Source organism: Delphinapterus leucas, chromosome 20 (genome assembly GCF_059928025.1).
Source record: "Delphinapterus leucas isolate spDelLeu-1000000601 "Yukka" chromosome 20, BTC_Dleu_Yukka2, whole genome shotgun sequence".
In the NCBI taxonomy this organism is placed as follows: Eukaryota; Metazoa; Chordata; class Mammalia; order Artiodactyla; family Monodontidae; genus Delphinapterus; species Delphinapterus leucas.
The window spans coordinates 18,248,466-18,267,285 of record NC_143148.1 but is presented as its reverse complement, the minus strand read 5'-3'; the positions used below and the strand labels follow the sequence as shown (position 1 = coordinate 18,267,285).

The window sequence follows — 18,820 nt, the reverse complement described above, 5'->3', positions numbered from 1 at the left end:
TTGGTAGTCAGTCACTGTGTTTACATGCAGGTCCCATAAGTGACAGGCCATCAGTTCACATTCTAAAGCATGTGATATGACTGTAGGTGCTGAGCAGAGATGCACAAAGCAAATTCCAACTGGCCTTTTCTCCTTGGGATATGCAAAAAGACCCCATTAGCTTCAGAGAAGCACGTTTTCAAAGCACTGAGAAGGGCTTCCCTGATGGCACAGTGGTTGAGAGTCCACCTGCTGATGCAAGGGACACGGGTTTGCGCCCCGGTCCGGGAGGATCCCACACGCCGCGGAGTGGCTGGGCCCGTGAGCCATGGCCGCTGAGCCTGCGTGTCCGGAGCCTGTGCTCTGCAACAGGTGAGGCCACAACAGTGAGAGGCCCGCGTACCGCAAAAAAAAAAAAAAGTACTGAGAAAAGAATACAACATCCTCCTTTTCAACCCAAAACTTAGAGGAAAGGGAAGTCTTTGAACTTTTGTTCATTTTTCTACTACACATCAGTCTGATTCTAAGTTTCTAATTTCTGCTGAAAAAGTAGATAAGGTTATAAATTAACTCTACTGAGAAGTCTTTAATTTTTAAACTCCTTTGACATCGCAGAATTAAAAACTTAAGTAAACTATTTCCATGTCTGCAAACTGGTTATTGTCTATTCATTCTACAAATGAAAATGTAAATGTAAGTGATTTCTAATCCCTCAATACATTACATTCATTTTAAACTATGCAAAACATGAGTTTCTTCATGTTTTAAAACTTTTTTTAAAAAAACATTCAATGGAAAAGAACTCTTAATGGAAGTTTTCTTCCCCACAAATCACAAAAGTTGTTTTGAAATTATGGTGGAAATTCTACTAATTGAGAAAATCAGTTTTTAAAAAACAATCCTTGGGCTTCCCTGGTGGCGCAGTGGGTAAGAATCTGCCTGCCAATGCAGGGGACATAGGTTCGAGCCCTGGTCCGGGAAGATCCCACATGCCTCGGAGCAACTAAGCCCATGCGCCACAACTACTGAAGCCCGCATGCCTAGAGCCCGTGCTCGGCAACAAGAGAAGCCACGGCAATGAGATGCCCGCGCACCACAACGAAGAGTAGCCCCAACTCGCCACAACTAGAGAAAGCCCGCGTGCAGCAACGAAGACCCAACGCAGCCAAAAATAAATAAATAAATTTTTAAAAAAACACACACACAAAAAAACAATCCTTACCTTTAAATTCAGAATAGAATGTTTACCATCTGATTAAAAAAAAAGAAAGAAAACTTTGTAAAGCAGAGAAAGACATCTGACAACTCAGAAGAGTACAATCTTAGGAACTCACCTTCTGCAGATGAGCTAAACCAGGCCCAGGTGGGCAGCCTTCCCAAGGCCACATGAGAAGCGGGTCCAGAGCCAGGCAGGAGCCCAACTCGGAACTGCTCATCTCTCCCCACTGCTCGTTCCTTCAGTGGCTCACATGATTGGAGAACCAAGGCCAAACTCCTCAGCGCGACTGTGAGCCTTCTCCATCTTCCCAGCACTCCCCCTCCCAGAGCTCTCTAGCCGTCCCACCGCCATTCCCCAGATGGGCTGAAGCTGATGCCTCCCCGTCTCCCCGCCTACAGTAGCAGTCCACTCGGTCAGATGCTGGTACCTCGACCAAAGGATGTCAGGGTCCAAGCTTCTTGGCCGGGTACTGCTAGGGCGCAGAGTGGCACCTCAGGCTGACAGACTTTGAGGCTTTAGCCTTTAGACAATAATTATCAGCTAGCATTATGGAGGATGCTGTGCTTCACACATACGACTAAATTTAATCCTTATAAATTTAATCCTTATAAGAACCTGATGAGAGGTGCACTCAAACTGAGTAGAAGTGGGGTTAAGGAACTCACCAAGCCTCTCGCCACCTGGATATGACAGAACCAAAGCACTAAAAACCAGTGTTTCTGATGTGTTGCCTAAGGATCACTCACATCAGACTCTCCAAAGAGCTTGTTAAAAATACAGACCCTCTGGGGCTCCAGCCCAGATTCACTGACTCAGAATTTGGGGCTGGGGTGGGGCCTTTTCACAAGTGTCCAGGGGCTTCTAATGCCCATCACAAACCAAAAACCACTGGAGGAGCTGAACTCCCTCCCAACCACCACCTGCGTTCCCAGTTCAACAGCACCTGTGTTACCAAGTGCGCCAGTTACCACACTGCCTCTCAGCTCCAAACCCACCTTTATTGCTGGCTTGTGTTACTGCAGCAGCGCTACCTTGCCAGGAGGAGGAAGGGGCTTGGGTTCCTCATTCCAGAAGGCTATCTCCATCCTCTCTCTTTCCCTGCGTTCCTCTTTTTCTCTCCCCTCTCCTCCTTTCTTCCCTCTTTCTAGGTGGCCAGCAGCACTTCCCCATGGGTGGCTTCTCCTGAAATTCCCCTGGAGAGGGCAGCTTTCCAGCGAGTTCTGTTAGCAACACACCTCGGCTAACTTCTCCACCCGCCAGTGGGCCACAGCTGCACCCTCTCCAATGTCTGCATTGGAGATTCTCCAAATGTTTCTTCTCTTGGGGGCTCTCTGTTAACAAAAGAGGGAGCAGCTGTTCTCTCTATCTGCTATTCCTGCATTCTTTAGATTTCTCTCTACCCCTTAGTAGGCAATCCTCTTATAGTCAATAATTCTTTACATTAAACTTTCCTTTTTCAAATCACCATATACATTCTGTCTACTGATTGGATTCTGACTGATATATAACACATCAGGCCACAGACAACACAGACATTAGAAAGTGGATGGACATGTATGAACACAGAGATATTCAGGATGTGTTATGATTTTTTAAAAAAGGCAGGTAATAAAATAACATACATTTTATTCACATACGCATTCGAAGTTGTTAAAATTGTACTCTATGGGAGTACAATTATGTGTGTTTAACCTCCTATATTTCTGCATTTCAGTTCGTTTTTTTTTTACAGTGAGAAAATATTAATTCTGTAATTTAAAAAGAGATACGGGCTTCCCTGGTGGCGCAGTGGTTGAGAGTCCGCCTGCCAATGCAGGGGACACGGGTTCGTGCCCCGGTCCAGGAAGATCCCACATGCCGTGGAGCGGCTGGGCCCGTGAGCCATGGCCGCTGAGCCTGCGCGTCTGGAGCCTGTGCTCCGCAACGGGAGAGGCCACAACAGTGAGAGGCCCGCGTAAAGCCAAAAAAAAAAAAAAAAAAAAAAAAAAGAGATATACTTTTTACTTGAATTGAATATACACGTGGATTTCCCACAGGGATAAAGTATGCTGGCCTAATCAATTGGCGTTTTCTGGCACAGGTATTAGTAGGCTGGCCTTCTGTTTGTCAATCAGTCCCCTTGTGAACTGACCTACATGAGAGTTTTCTTGAGCCTAAGCAACTCTGAGGGTCCTGATAAAGCAGTGACTGGTGCCCATTGTATGCCAGGCTCTCCTTCTCACTTCCCAAACATAAGCCACCTCTTAGGAAACGGAAAACCTTTGTTATTTAATGTGCTGAATTCTCTCACTGTGCCAAATGAAATGTACAAGGATGCACTATTGCAAAGTTGTATTATAAACATGTCCCTGCACTCTTTCATCCAAAACACCTGTAGTCACAGCCTGCCATGGGCCAGGACCCTGATCCAGGCACTGGAGCTAGCCTGGTGAACAAGACAGACAAGCTCACTCGCTCATCCTGGGGAGACCACTGGGTACCCGCCTCTCACAGCGCTAGACGTGGGGCGCAGAGAGGAAGGAGCGTGTGGAGCTTCAGAGCCTGAGCCCTGACCCTCCACCCCAGGGGGCCTCTCTCGGCTGCCGGAACTGACAAAATGGACCCCAGTGTGAGGGCCTCAGGCTTTAAAGATGACCTAACACCCGGGCAATCAACTATTTTCACTGTAACCCAGTGAAAACAAAACTCAGGGATATTCCCACTTAAAATCATGGAACCACAGTATGAAGGTGCAATGGCTACATGTTCCCCCAAGTTAACCCATATTTATTGCCACAAAATGCTTTTAGATATTAAATTAAAAAAAATTTTTTTTACCTTTTTCTTGTGTATGCTCTGGTGGAACAGGTGAGCCTGGAAACCCATCTTGTTCAGAAATATTTTCCTCATCTCCACTGTCCACCCCATGTGACGATGGAACCTTTTTGTTACAAAAGACAAAGGAACAGCCAACTATGTGATAAGTGCTTCTGTATCAAATTTCTTCCCAACAAACCCAAACGTCTTATTCCACACCTTCTCCACTGCTCTTTCCTCTCTAAGACATAAAAGGACCGCATCTGGCAGGGCTGGATGAAATCTCGGGTCCCTCAGGAGAAGCCCAGTGGCAAAGGCAATGCCGTCCAAATTATGCTTAAGCCATTGAGAACTTCACAGCCACTCCCACCCCCCCAATGCTACCTGGGCAGCTCGCCTTCCCCATTCCTGCCAGGGACCAACTCAGGAAAAGGGGCTGCCTCTGGCCTGCTCTGCATACTACCCAGTACCACCCTGCCTTGGTACTGATGCTGTGTATTCATCTCTGCATGGGACAAGACCTGCTGACGAGCCCTGTGAGAGCCCTCATCCAGGCAACTGTTTGGGATCGAGGCCCATTATGCTGGCTGGCTGTGAGTCCACTGTGAATGTTTCCTGATGGAATGGAACTCTCCCCTGTGCTGTCTGTGAGCATCTTCTACGTAGGTATCATGAATGGTGGCAGGGCTGCAGAGCTGCCCCTCACAGACCTGTGGGCCATGACTGGGACCTCCCCTGATGAACAGGAGACCACCCCACTGGCAGGGCTCTGGGAGGTGGGGACAGAGGCTGCCCAAGGGGAAGTGCAGTGAACCATGTCTTGTACAAAAAGCTGCGGCTGGTGTTCCCTGGCTGGCTTCCCTTCCGCTACACTGAATAGTGTCTTGCGCATGTGGTCAGCTCGGCTTAGCCGTGCTGTGCAGCAGGCTGTGGAAGGGCCATCCCCATGGCTGGCAGGGAGGGGGAGAACTCACTGGCAAGATGCCCCAGAGAAGGGGCATTTCAGAGCCAGAAGCTAAGGCTAGGCCCGCCAGGCTCTGGGTACAGGGCTCCAGGGCGACCCGGCTCAGGGCAGCAGAAAGGTCTCCCACTCCGCTCATCATCTGAAGGGATTAAAAAGAAATGACCTCTTAGGTTTTGTCTCCTAGGGACCCATCTGCCTTGCTCACCCTATCAAAGATATATTATGCTACTCACTTTTATCAAGGAAATACGAAACTGCTATGGCTTCCCTGGTGGTGCAGAGGTTAAGAATCCACCTGCCAATGCAGGGGACGTGGGTTTGAGCCCTGGTACAGGAAGATCCCACATGCCGCGGAGCGACTAAGCGTGCACCACAACTACTGAGCCTGCGCTCTAGAGCCTGCGAGCCATAACTACTGAGCCCACGTGCCACAACTACTGAAGCCTGTGTGCCTAGAGCCCGTGCTCCGCAACAAGAGAAGCCACCGCAATGAGAAGCCCGTGCACCGCAATGAAGAGTAGCCCCTGCTCGCTGCAACTACAGAAAGCCCGCGCGCAGCAACAAAGATGCAACGCAGCCAAAAGTAAATAAATAAACTAAAAAAAAAAGAGAAAATGCTAAAGATACCCTATTATGGAAAATAATGTTTGGCAGCATCTACTAGCACTAAGACTGATCGTACATATGCCCTATGACCATACATATATCACTCATCAGTATATGTGAGCGGTACAGACCCACCAGAAATATACATATATACACACAAATGTTCATAGCAGCACTATTCCTAAAAGCCCCAATCTGGAAACAACCAAATATTCATCTTCAGTAAAATGAATAACTAATTGGATGTTATAATTGTACAACTGGATATTATACAGCAATAAGAACGAACCAACAACTGCTACACGCAATGACAGAAGACTCAAAAACTCCAAAGAATACGTACTGTATGATCAAAGTCATAGAATCCTCAGAATAGGCAAAACTAACCTACGGTGATTTTCTAAGATCCAGTCTACTCTTGGAGTCAGGGCAGTGGTTAACTCTTGGGGAGTAGTGAGTCCTCTCGGTCACAGAGGAGGACTTCTGGGGTCCTAGTAGTGTTGTTCTTTTTCTTTTAATCTGGATGGGGGCTACTTTGTAAAAATTCACTGGGCTGTACACTTATGGCTTATATGCCTTTTGTGTATATTTCATACAGCGATAAGTAAGCCTAAAGAATTTGTGACAATATTCTAAAAACACTCTAATATAAAAGTTTTAATTTAAAACATTTTTTAAACTTTTACATACTTCTGAGTACGAAAATCACCTGGTTACTAAAACAAAAATTGTTTGGGTACTGAAGGAAGGGAGGAAGAAGCCGGCCAACTCAGCCACAGTGCTGCCATCAGGGATGCCAGGAGTGGCCTTTCCCTCATCCGTCTGTAGCCCTGGCCTAACCTCCTTCATCCTCCTCCTGGTTAGGACACTAACTCAGATTTTAAAGGGTAAAATGTACATGCTAGAATTTACAGGGTAATTATCAGAAAAGAAAACAAGCCAGTATAATTTGCAAACTAGTAGAGGGAAAGAAATAGAACTAAAAAAAATCATCAATCCAAAAGAATGGAAGAGGAAAAGAGATACAGAGTAATAGGACAAGTAGGAAAAATAAAGATGGCACATTTAAACTCAAATATATCCATATAAAATGTTAAACATAAAAGAACCAAATGGTCCAGTAAAAAGACAAAGGAAAAGTTGGTCAAACTTGGTTAACAAAAACCATATGCTGCATTGAATTGTAAACATTAAATGGATGAATAGTATGTATGTGAATTATATCTCAGTAAACTTAAAAAAAAAAAACCAACTAGATGCTATTTACAAGACAGAGCTAAACATAAGGATATAGAAAGGTTAAAATTAAAGGATGGATTGGGAATTCCCCGGATATCCAGTGGTTAGGACTTGGCGCTCTCACTGCTGGGGCTGCGTGTCATGGCCAAAAAAAATTAAAGGTTGGAAAAAAATAGACCACGCAAATATCAAACAAAAGAAAGATGGAGGGGACTTCCCTGGTGGCACAGTGGTTAAGAATCCGCCTGCCAATGCAGGGGACACGGGTTCCAGCCCTGGTCTGGGAAGATCCCACATGCCTCGGAGCAACTAAGCCCGTGTGCCACAACTACTGAACCTGCACTCTAGAGCCTGTGAGACACAACTACTGAAGCCCGCGCGCCTAGAGCCCGTGCTCCGCAACAAGAGAAGCCACCGCAGCGAGCAGCCCGCGCACCGCAGCTAAGAGTAGCCCCTGCTCGCTGCAACTAGAGAATGCCCATGCGCAGCAACGAAGACCCAATGCAGCCAAAAATAAATTTAAAAATTAATTAGAAAAAGAAGAAAGATGGAGAATGTCAGATGAAATAGACATTAAGGCAAAAAACCTCTTTAGAGATAGAGAGGTTCACTTCATAGTGACAAACTGTTCAATATACAAGGAAGATATAATTTTAAATTTGTACACACCTAAAAATGTAGTCAGGTGCAAAATAATACACGTTCTATGATTCCATGAATATAAAGCTCAAAACTATGCAAAGCTAATCTGTGACATCTTCTCTTACTTGGAGGTGAAAGCAAGATGCTGGAAAACCTGGCAACATGGCAAAGAAGCTGCAGCGTCTAGGTTCCTGTGACTGTGGGGCGAGCCAACTGTAAGAGCCAGCGGTGATTAACCCTGAGGACGCGTAGGGTGGTGCAGCCCCAAACGGCACTGGCACCTTCCCAGATGCCCCACCTCAGATCAATGATGCCAACCTAAGAACCCCAGCCCAAAGGGACAGACACTAGTGGTGGAGCAACAGAAGGGTTCAGTTAGCTCCACCTCAGGGTAAAGTCCAGGCAAGAGTGTGGTCAGATTGTGCAGCGGACCAAGGACTAACTCTGGGAGGGGCAGTTTTGATCTGTAGGGTAGAGGGACCGCGCGGGCCTGCACTGGGACCTTTGTAAGTCCGACAGCATGCTGGACCTCCCCTGGTTTGGTACGCTATGGTAAGGGAAATAAGTGTTTGTGAATCCACGCCTCCTCACTGCTGCATGGAGGAGACCCCACCGCTGGAAGATGGCAGGGCTCACTCTTGGTGGCTTCTGCAAATTGGCTGGAGTGACAGCTTGGTGCCTGACTTGAGATCCTGGCCTTCTACCTCCACCAGTGTGGGTCCAGCTCATGCAGAGGTGCTTGCATTGGTAGAGCAGAGTCAATGGTCTACACGTGCATACACTAACCGTGGACATTCCTATCCGCACAGGGATGTGTACGTGTAAATGTGGACAGGGAGACTGCAGGCACCGCAGCCCACCCGGCAGTCAGGGCCCCGCTTCTACCTTGCTGAGAGAACCCTGATTTTGTTCAGTGCAAGTGGGCTCAGCCCACAGTGATAGTGACCCTCTTCCCCTTAGCCAGTAATTGGCCAAGGGATGGGCATGTGACCAGTGAGCCTCCTGCTGGGAGGCTCCCAGGAAAAAATGTTCCCCGTAATGAACACAGTGCAGCCTGAAGGACCTTGCCCTGCTTCCTCCTGTCTGCAGGAAGAACTCGCTGCATTTGATGACCACAAAGAGCAGGCCAAGAGAATCTCAGGTGCCAGCCTTTGACAGGCAGCTGAAACAATTTGGAATCTCCTACCTTTTGATTTTGTTATATGAGAGAGTTAAAGGTCTATTATTTAAACCTTTTGTTTGCCTGTTTGATTATCTGTAGCCAAGAAAATGATACAGACATCAAAGTGACCGCAGAGGCTTGTCCTGGAGAGAAGAGGAGGGACGGAACGGCAGGGTTTCAGGGCAGTGTTTGCTTTACATGCAGTATGAAACGTTTTTATAAGACATGGGGATTCATGTATACTTGTGTAACGGAAAGAAACTTTTAAAGAAATTAAAAACTGTGGAGAGAGAAGGGGGACAGTCCTAATCCTCAACCACAGCAGCAAAAGATTCCCTACTACTCCTTGGCCTCCAAAAGTTTCTAGAGATAACTGGTTTACCCCTGCATGAATGATTCCTCTCTGGATCCAAGGACATGGCGGACACTCAAACATTCGTTGGTTGGCAGTTGGCTGGATGAATAAATGAACAACATGAATGAATATATGATATCTTATGACAAGATGCTCTGCAAATCCACAAACACAACAAGAGCAAGAATGTGTGACAGAGGAGCTTCAGTAACATCCTATCGGTGACTTCTTGAAAATGGTAGCAGGCAATTAGACTACACTCTCCTCCCTTAAAACCTGTTGAAATCAATTGAAAGAATGAAAAGAAAAAATGCAAGCAAGCTTAGTCAATGGCCAGAAAACAGCTACCAAACCTATGAAATGTGGAAGAGAGGGAGAATGCCAGAAGCCGCCAAACTTCCTCAGACGTCAGGTATGCAGATGCTCCGACAGTCACAAACTGTCACTTTGTTGCAAAGGTCCACAGTGATCCTCTGACGGGTGCACTGAGAGCAAGGATGTGATGGTCCCCGGAGACGTACAGTAACTCCCACAGGGCAGAAGGGAGGGCGGGCGAAGCTAAAGGGAGACACTTGGGAGAGCCCACCTTTGCCATCCAGAATCCAGCTCTATACTCTCAAAGAAGTTAGACAGCACAGTCTGACATGAGGAACCCAAAGAAGAGATCCAGGAGATCAGGTAAAGTGATAAGGCAACAGAAAGATGTGTGAAGTAAATCAGCAGAACTCACAAAAACAAAAGGCAAAATAAAACCACTACAGAGGTAAAAGCTATACGAGAAGCCATAAAACATAGTGACCAAGTGCTGAGAGAGATGAGGACAGACAGAGTAAATCACACAAAGTGAAGCTGAAAAGGAAATGGAGGGACAAGGGATCACAGAAAACATAATAGACATGGAAGACAAAGGATATCCAACCAACGCATAACTAGTGCTCCCGACGGAGAAGACAGTGAGCGGATGATGAAACCAAAGATAAAATAAAAGAGGGGAGGAAACATTCCCTGAAAATAAAAAGGGGAGATGAAAATCTATGTCTGCAGAATTAAATTATATGCACTAAATTTCAGGAAAAAAGGACAGAAAATAATAAACACCACGATTAATCCTGGTGATATTACTGAACTTCAAAAGATAAAAGAATGAACCTACAAAGGTATCAGGCAGCAAAATCAAGTGACCTCAAAGGGGAGCAGAAAGGCCTTAACTCGTTCTTTGCTGTCACTCTCAGCAGTCCCCTCAGAAAAGGTTATGTGGTCTCATGCCACCGTGTGCCCTCCCTTTAAGTAATTATTAATTGTGTGACCACGGACTCTGTCTTATGCTGATTCTCCAGCACCGAGCACAATACCTAGTACTCAATCAGATGCTCAACAAGTAAGTGGTGAATTACTTACCTACCCGAAGACAGTTTCCTCCCTAACACAGTCCTTTATAAGATGAAGAAGCTGAGGCACAGAGACATTATCAGACCTCCCAAGTCACACAACTGGGAACTAGAGAAGCTGGGACTTGGACTCAGGTCTCTGTCCGTGGCGTTGCTCTTTCCACTGGGCCCTAGTGTTGTGGGAACTGACCACACGTTCACGCACCCCACTTCCCTTGCAGCCTTACTTTTGGGTGGCATCAACAAGACAACTGCTGAAAACAAGACTTGCTTTCCATTTGTTAGGCCATTTCTGAGTGGGTGCACACCTCACATGAAGATGTTTGCCCAAACTACCCTGAAACACAGAGAGAGGCATGAGGTAGAGACTTATATCCAAATTGCCTGATGTGGGTTGTTCTGTTTCCTTATCTTACTAGTTTCGATAAAAAAGAATAAAATTGTAAATTATTTACCTGAGATTATAGAATGTCTACAGTAAAAATAACGAGGGCAATTTTACTTTTTTTTTTTTAATTAAAACATCCCCCATTGGCAGTATCTCCTTCAGAGCTAGCGCCACCTAGTGATGAAACAGCAGTTTTACACGCTGCACACATCTATTCTTTTCAAAGATATGTATTTTAATCATATGATAAATTTAAGACTACTTGGTCAGTTTGAAAAAAACAAAAAAAGCTCTATGTCTAAGAAATATTCTTGATAGGCACAAGGATTGTAAACACAAATTTTAATTCTAAACAGGGAAAAATGGGTTGCCCTGATCTGAATCCAGCCTCTGCCACTGGGTGGATGGTTGGATGATCTTGGGCAAGTTATTTATCCTGTTTCTTCACACACTTACCGCCAGGGGCGTGAAGTAAACGAAATGGCACGTGTGAGCTGCCTAGCAAATATCAAATGCTCAGAAAAGGTCAATGTGTCTTCCTCCCCCTATTGTATTGTAAGGCTGTGGGAAACTGAAATCCCCTTCCAGCTTAAGGGCCCCTTCATTCATGCCATCTGCAACCGGCCAGGACAATGTTCAGGTTATGATAAGGCCTTGCAACTGCAATCAGTTACTAATACTCCACCTCCGGCTCCTGGGCTGTATAGGGAAAGGCTTTCCTGTTGGCTGGGATGTACAGAAAGGTGGAGACCGGCACGCACATACTGCTGCTGGGAAGGCAACTGGGAACCACTGCTTTGGAGAACAATTCGGCAATATCTAGTGTGAAGAAGCACACATAGGTACACGTACCAAACGTGCAAAGGAATAACCTAAATGATCATCAGGAGGTGAGTAGACAAATAAATTAACATGTATCCATCTCAAAACTTCAATGCTGAGTGAAAAAGCCGAGAGGTGGAAAGATTGATTCAGTACGGTGACCATTGTACAATTAAAAACATATATAGGGCTACCCTGGTGGCGCAGTGGTTGAGAGTCTGCCTGCCGATGCAGGGGACACAGGTTCGTGACCCGGTCTGGGAGGATCCCACATGCCGCGGAGCGGCTGGGCCCGTGAGCCATGGCCGCTGAGCCTGTGCGTCCAGAGCCTATGCTGCGCAACAGGAAGAGGCCACAGTAGTGAGAGGCCCACGTACCGCAAAAAAAAAAAAAAAAAAAAAACAGACTTCTAGAACACATCCCAAATCCAGGAGAAGATGGCTATCCAGGGATGGAGCAGATGGGAGACAAAGATTTCAACCCTAAGTGTAATTTTCTTTCTTTTATTAAAAAATCTGAAGCAAAAAACCCCAAAAAACGAGAAACAAAAGATAAGATGTCAATACTTGTTCATTCTGGAGCATGAGAACACTAATGTGCTATGCTATTTTCTGCTTCTCAGTTGCGGGGGGCTGGGTTATAGAAAATGTACGTGTTCAGCTCTAACAGACAGTGCCGAGCAGCTCCCCACAGCGGTGGCGTCAACTCCGCTCCGGCGGCGTTAGAGAGCTCCTCCACACCCTCACCAGGCCTCGCCAGTGTTTGTTGCCTTGCTCTACTTTTCAAGTGTTTAAATAAAAGACATTTCCGAGACTTCCCTGGCTGTCCAGTGGTTAACACTCCGCACTCCCAACACAGGGTGCGCTGGTTCGATCCCTGGTCGGGGAAGTAAGATCCCACATGCCGCACGGAGCGGCCAAAAAAAAAAAAAAAAAAAATTCCATACTGCACATGGGTCCTAGAGCCACCATGACACACTTGCCTGGAAAAGAAACTATCTGTTCTGTTAACGACAAAGGAGGTTGTACAGGTCACTATAATCTCTCTCCTCTGAGGGAAATGTGGTAGCGAGCTTTACTTCCAAAATAGTTGAGTGATACAGCTCTATCTGTAACCTGGGTCCAACATACTAGCCAGGAAGTGTGCAGACAGAGGGGCAGTGGGAGCTCACACAGGCCTGTTAGAGCCCCGCAGCAGACCTCCTTGGGTTCTTGGCAGCTGCCTGCCTGTCCAGTGCTCCTTGCTGTAGAGAAACCTAACTCTGCATGTTAAAGTCTTTATATGCTAGAAAGTGATGGTTAGTTTCTGAAATACTCACATAAGGATTCCTCAAAATAAGTTCCCTGACGTCACTTAAAATGTGATTCAATATAGTGGAGGATAGTCAATATATTCAATCTGTATATATTATAGTTGGATGTTACAAGTCTATAAGTATACTCACTACAAATAACACATTATAGTGATGGTGAAAAAGAAGAAAGCGAGAAAGGAAAAAGAAATTGTGGTGCTGTCCTTTGCCGTTAAAGAAATGGCGCTATCCAGTTTCCAAAACCCTGGGAGCAGAGTGTTTAAACCAGGGCACGCAGGCAACGGTGGAGAAATGGGCTCCTTCAACCTCTCTGAACCTCGGCTCCCCCATGTGTGATGGGGGCCGTAGACGGAACCTACGTCAGCGAGACAGCAGGAAATCAATGCATGTGAGAGTTTGAGTTACAGACTCACACAGGGTAAGCACTCAAAGAACGTCTGCTGCTAAGGAGAGACGAGTGACCATACTCCTCTTGTCAGGCATGAATCTGAAGAAACGTTGCAATGTACACATCGATACAGAAAAGTGACAGGAAAATTAGCTTTGGGGGGTCAAAGGAAAGAGCAGGATGACCAGCATCGGATGGAAAGCTACATTAAGAATGTGGAGATGGGGCTTCCCTGGTGGCGCAGTGGTTGAGAGTCCGCCTGCCGATGCAGGAGATGTGGATTTGTGCCCCGGTCCGGGAAGATCCCACATGCCGTGGAGCGGCTGGGCCCGTGAGCCATGGCCGCTAAGCCTGCGCGTCCGGAGCCTGTGCTCCGCAACGGGAGAGGCCACAGCAGTGAGAGGCCCGTGTACGGCAAAAAAAAAAAAAAAAGAATGTGAAGATGTTTATCTCTGTTTTTGAAGGACTTGTCTTGAAAGATAAAGGAAAGAGTTTTGAACTTTAGCCTAACAAGACAGAAAATGAGACTGGACATGCTGAAAAGAAATAAGCCCCCAAACAAAAGCCATTAACTGCCGAAGAGAGAAAAGGAAAATCCTCACTAATGCCCTTGACACAACTGACTATGAGTTAACGTCAAGGTGCAGAAGAAACGCTGGAACGATGCAAGCACCTGATTTCTGTGTGGCACGGCATACACGGCGTCGCTGACGCTTCCCTCTTCTTTGCGAGCGCTTGTGTCCCCCGACTCCCTGTGGCTGCCTGACAGGTACGTGTCAGAGTCCTCTTCCTCCTCGTAGCCCAGCATTTCAAAGGATGGCAAAGAGGATCTTCTTCCCGTCTCATTCTTCCTATGTGGTCTGTATTAGAACATTCAAGAGCAAAAGAAACAAACAAGCCACTTAATGCTTCACATAGGTTCATATACGTGTATTAAATGCACTGCCTCAAGTTCCACTGTAAAGTATTACGACCACATTACGAAATATACAGAAGCTAAAGGGTGATATCATCCACAATTCCATCTCTTTGTACACTGTTAGCATTTCTTTCTAGCTTTTCACCTAGGTTTTTATAGTTATTATCACTGCATACATATACAATTTGCCTCCTCGTTAACAAGTTTTTAAAGTCAAAAGGTTAGGTTCATACACCAGTTTTATCACCCGTTCCCCTTACTTAGGTTTTTTCCCCCAATTTTCACCATCATAAATAACCCTGTAATGAATGTCAATGTGTAGCAAACCTCTTCTGTATTGAGGATTAGTCCCATAAAACAAACAACCATGTGGAGAACTGCTGAGTCAAACCGTATAAACACACACACACACGGAAAGTACACCACCAACAGCAGGAACGTTTCGTGGGTCCACAGGCGTCCGCGCAAAATCGTTTCCCCAGCCTGCAACTATGTTGGTAACAATTTTCTAAAACTTGCCGAAATCATTGAAATCTCACTGTAAAAATGTGCATTTCTTCCTGAGACTGGATATTTTTCCATGTATTTGGATGTGAGCCCTGGTTCCTCTGCTGTGAATTGTCTGCTCATGGCCTTTGTCCATTTATCTACTCTGCCTGTAGTACGTCCATTCCAATATGAAATTAACTTTTCCATCTACTAAAATTAAAACCCTGACTTTGTTTTTACTATAAATATTTTTCCTATTCTATTGATCTTATTTTGACTGTAAATTTTTTTAACATACAGATGATTAAAAAAAAATTTTTTTTTTAACCTTCCAAATTCTTAGCTCGGAAGTACACAGCAGGCACCTCTGTCTGAGAGGCTTGATGAGATTGGGTATAGGATTTCATGGTCTTCTTTCTTTTTTTTTTTTTTTTTTTTTTCCGGTACGTGGGCCTCTCACCGTTGTGGCCTCTCCCGTTGCGGAGCACAGGCTCCGGATGCGCAGGCTCAGCGGCCATGGCTCACGGGCCCAGCCGCTCCGCGGCATGTGGGATCTTCCCGGATCAGGGCACGAACCCATGTCCCCTGCATCGGCAGGCGGACTCTCAACCACTGCGCCACCAGGGAAGCCCGGTCTTATTTCTATGTATATAAAAATTAATCCTTTCATTCAATAAGAATTTGTTTTGGTGTATGAATTAGGAAAGGCTCAAAGCTGATTTTTTTCTAATACTGCTAATGAATATACTGTTGAATCCTTTCCCTTTATCTGTGGGGCTGCCTTTATTAAAGATTCAATATGCCTGCAAACACGAGGCTCACCTCAGGGTGTTCACGTGCACCTCTCTATCACTGAACCAGCACTCCTCTACTTTAACTACTTCAACTAAATGTTTTAAAATATGATGGGGCTGGGGCTTCCCTGGTGGTGCAGTGGTTAAGAATCTGCCTGCCAATGCAGGGGACAGGGGTTTGAACCCTGGTCCAGGAAGATCCCACATGCCGCAGAGCAACTGAGCTCATGCGCCACAACTACTGAGCCGGTGCACCACAACTACTGAAGCCCGTGCACCTAGAGCCCATGCTCCACAACAAGAAAAGCCACTGCAGTGAGAAGCCCGCACACCGCAACGAAGAGTAGCCCCCGCTCACCACAACTAGAGAAAGCCCGTGTGCAGCAACGAAGATCCAACGCAGCCAAAGATAAATAAGTAGATTTATTTAAAAATATATATATATATGATGGGGCTAATGCAGCCCTCCCCCTGAGTCACTATTCTTCCTTTCCAGATTTCCTCTTATGGTCTTATCTGCTTATTCTTTCCAATGAATTTCAGAATCACTTCCTCATCTTCAGTTCTTATTCAGCCAAAGTATAAATTCTTACCAGGAGAAAAACAGGCTATATTCAAACATCTCAGAAATGGAGTCAAGATTAAAATTCAAAAACCAAAAATATAAACACATCCTAGAAGGAAATATGTGAGCATTTGTATAATGCTGTAATAGGGAAAATCTTCCTAGATTTGACAATAATGTCAGAGACTACAAAGACTGCTAGCTCTTAATACATAAAAATAAAGAATATTTTGGTATGTTAAAAAAACTCAAAAACCAAAATTGAATAAACATGGCAGATACAAGGCAAATCTAGTGATGCATCCCCCACCTCCACCCCACAAGCCCTTAAAGTCCTCAGGGTCTTCCCACTGCTCCTGGGGGAGATACCAAACCTCAGAACAGGATACCAAAGGCACCCCCAGCCTGCCCACTCCTCCAGCACCATCTCGGATGACTCCCCACCTCACTTGACTCCTCCCAGCCACAAATGTCTTCCTTCAGTTGCTCACATAAGTCATGCTCCCTCTTCTCTCATCCCAGCCCCACAATGACCACCTCCCAACCCATTCCCAGTTGGTTCCTGTATGGCCCGCAGCTCTCCCCCAATGCCCTCTCCCTCAGGAGGAAACCTTCCTGGCTCCTGGCCCTATGTCAGCTCTAATCCAGCTCAAGCAGTAGAGAAAGTGATGTTAAAGAAGAAGGCTTACAGTAGGTGTCAACAAAGGTAAATTCAGTGTGACCGTTCAGAGAGGAGATACACGAGAACTGGAGACTGACAACTCTCACCATCTAGGCTGTGGCTAAAAGCAACACTGAATTCACCAGCTCAGCGCTGCCATGAAAGCAACCGGTGTCTTCACAAGCTATAATTTAACAAGATCCACTCCAGAGAAAATTCGGATACAATTCAAGACTGATTAATGTCCCAAGACAGTATCCCTTTGACACTGGAGATGAAAACCTGAGAACTAAGCTCTACTCCTAGCCACATGCACCCACATGCACACACACACGCTCAGAACTGCCCTGCCTCTGTCCCGAGAGGAAGCTGAACCCGTGACATGATCCTTACTGATGCCTCAGCTCCGAGGTGGTGGCATAGGGCTCGATGAAACTGTCCTTTTCAAGGTAGGCCGTGTCACTCTCAGAGTGGGATCTCCGGTGAGGCTGAGGAATGGCAAAAGTCCGGCCAGTCAATGTTGTTGCTAGAATGGCTGCAGCCAGAGCAGATCTATGGACAAAAACATCCCAGTGAGCCAGTGAGACACGAACCCTCAAGGTGAAGGTTGAACAACAGGATACATGAATTAATCAAGGTTTACTTTCAGCTCTACAGTGTTCAGTGTGTATCTACTGGCTACGTGCCTGTAGTCTGTTATGTGCCATTGCACAATCTCACTTCATTCTCACAGCAACTGTATGAATGGATATTACTGTCATCTCCATTTTTCAAAGACATTAAATGACTTGTCTAAGCTTTCCTAGCTAATGGGAGATGAAACCAGGTCTGTAATCCAGGCAATCTATATTCAAGTAGTGTTCCTATTAAAATGAAAGATCAGAATGGGGGGAAAAAAAGGAGAAATAAAAAGATACAAAAGAAATGAAAAGGAATTTGAAAATTTTGCAAATTATTCAAAACTATAATAAAGGACAGACAGAGTAATGGGTTTACCCTCCCGCTTGAAAAAGCAAAATAAACAATTAATTGTCCCAGCTTACTGCCTGTGAAAACTTCCAGGTCACAGCACAGGGAGGAGGAAATGAGGTGGAGGCAGGCCGAGGCGTGGAAATGGAGTGGAGAGTCAGGGAACACCAAGGCAGATAGAATTTGCAGGACAGAAGACCAGAAAGGAAAGAGCTGAACAGAGAGAACTCCAGAAACCTGCAGAAGGCCCCTGAGTGCTCAGCAAAATGCTCGTCAGTGCAAGAGTGTGAGGACACTACGGAAGGCTGGGGGAGAGCCATCCACGAGGATGAGAGGAACAGCGCCAGGTGCTCACACGGGGCTGTGGACAGTGACTGTTCCCACCACACAGGTGGGAACACATTATAATTCATGGGACACTGGGTACTCTAAGGGTGGTGCAGAATAAGTAGCCCTAGACTGAACACTGCTCCAGACCCTGCCTAACAAATCATAAAAGCAAGACCCAAAAGATCAAACTGGTTCCAAGTAATTTAACTGCATCCCAGAAAAAAATTCAAGAAGACTTGTGGGAATACAAAAATATCCATCACTCGACAAGGTAAAACTCACAAAAGTGTCTAGTATGCAAACATACATAAACTATGCATGCAAAGAGACAGAAAAACATGACCCATGATGAAGAGAATAATCAATCAAAACCCATTCAGAACTGACACGTTAGAAGTAACAGAGAGGGACATTAAGACAGTTATTATAATTATGTTCCATATGTTCCAAAAGGTAAGTAGAGACATGGAATATTATTAAAAAGACTTGAACTTCAGGAGATGGAAATTACACTGGATGGGATTAACAGTAGGTTAGTGAAATTAAAGGTGAAACAATAGAAAATAATCAAAATGAAATACAGAGAGGAAAAAATAACTTAAAGAGCATAGTAAGATATGAGATTAAAAATGCTACTGTTTTGTGTTTTAAGCCACTAAGCTTTGGGAACTCCCTGGCAGTCCAGTGGTTAGGACTCCGTGCTTTCACTGCCGAGGGCCTGGGTTCAATCCCTGGTCAGGGAACTAAGATCCCGCAAGCCACACGGCATGGCAAAGAAAAAAAACAGCCACTAAGTTTTGGTGTAATTACTTACATGGCAATAGATAACTTTC

General features: G+C 45.5%; 1 protein-coding gene across 2 annotated transcripts in view; it reads right to left on the bottom strand.

Moving 5' to 3' along the window:
• The window catches only part of CEP89 (centrosomal protein 89), a 79,909-nt gene that overhangs the window by 53,532 nt on the left and 7,557 nt on the right, over positions 1–18,820 (bottom strand). For both annotated transcript variants that reach the window (XM_022585831.3, XM_089902947.1), the window contains exons 3-6: positions 17,082–17,240; positions 13,934–14,120; positions 4,016–4,118; positions 1,202–1,230 (exon numbers count right to left, since the gene is read on the bottom strand). In XM_022585831.3, the coding sequence (XP_022441539.2) occupies positions 1,202–1,230; positions 4,016–4,118; positions 13,934–14,120; positions 17,082–17,240 (478 nt within the window). The remainder of the gene's footprint in view (positions 1–1,201; positions 1,231–4,015; positions 4,119–13,933; positions 14,121–17,081; positions 17,241–18,820) is intronic.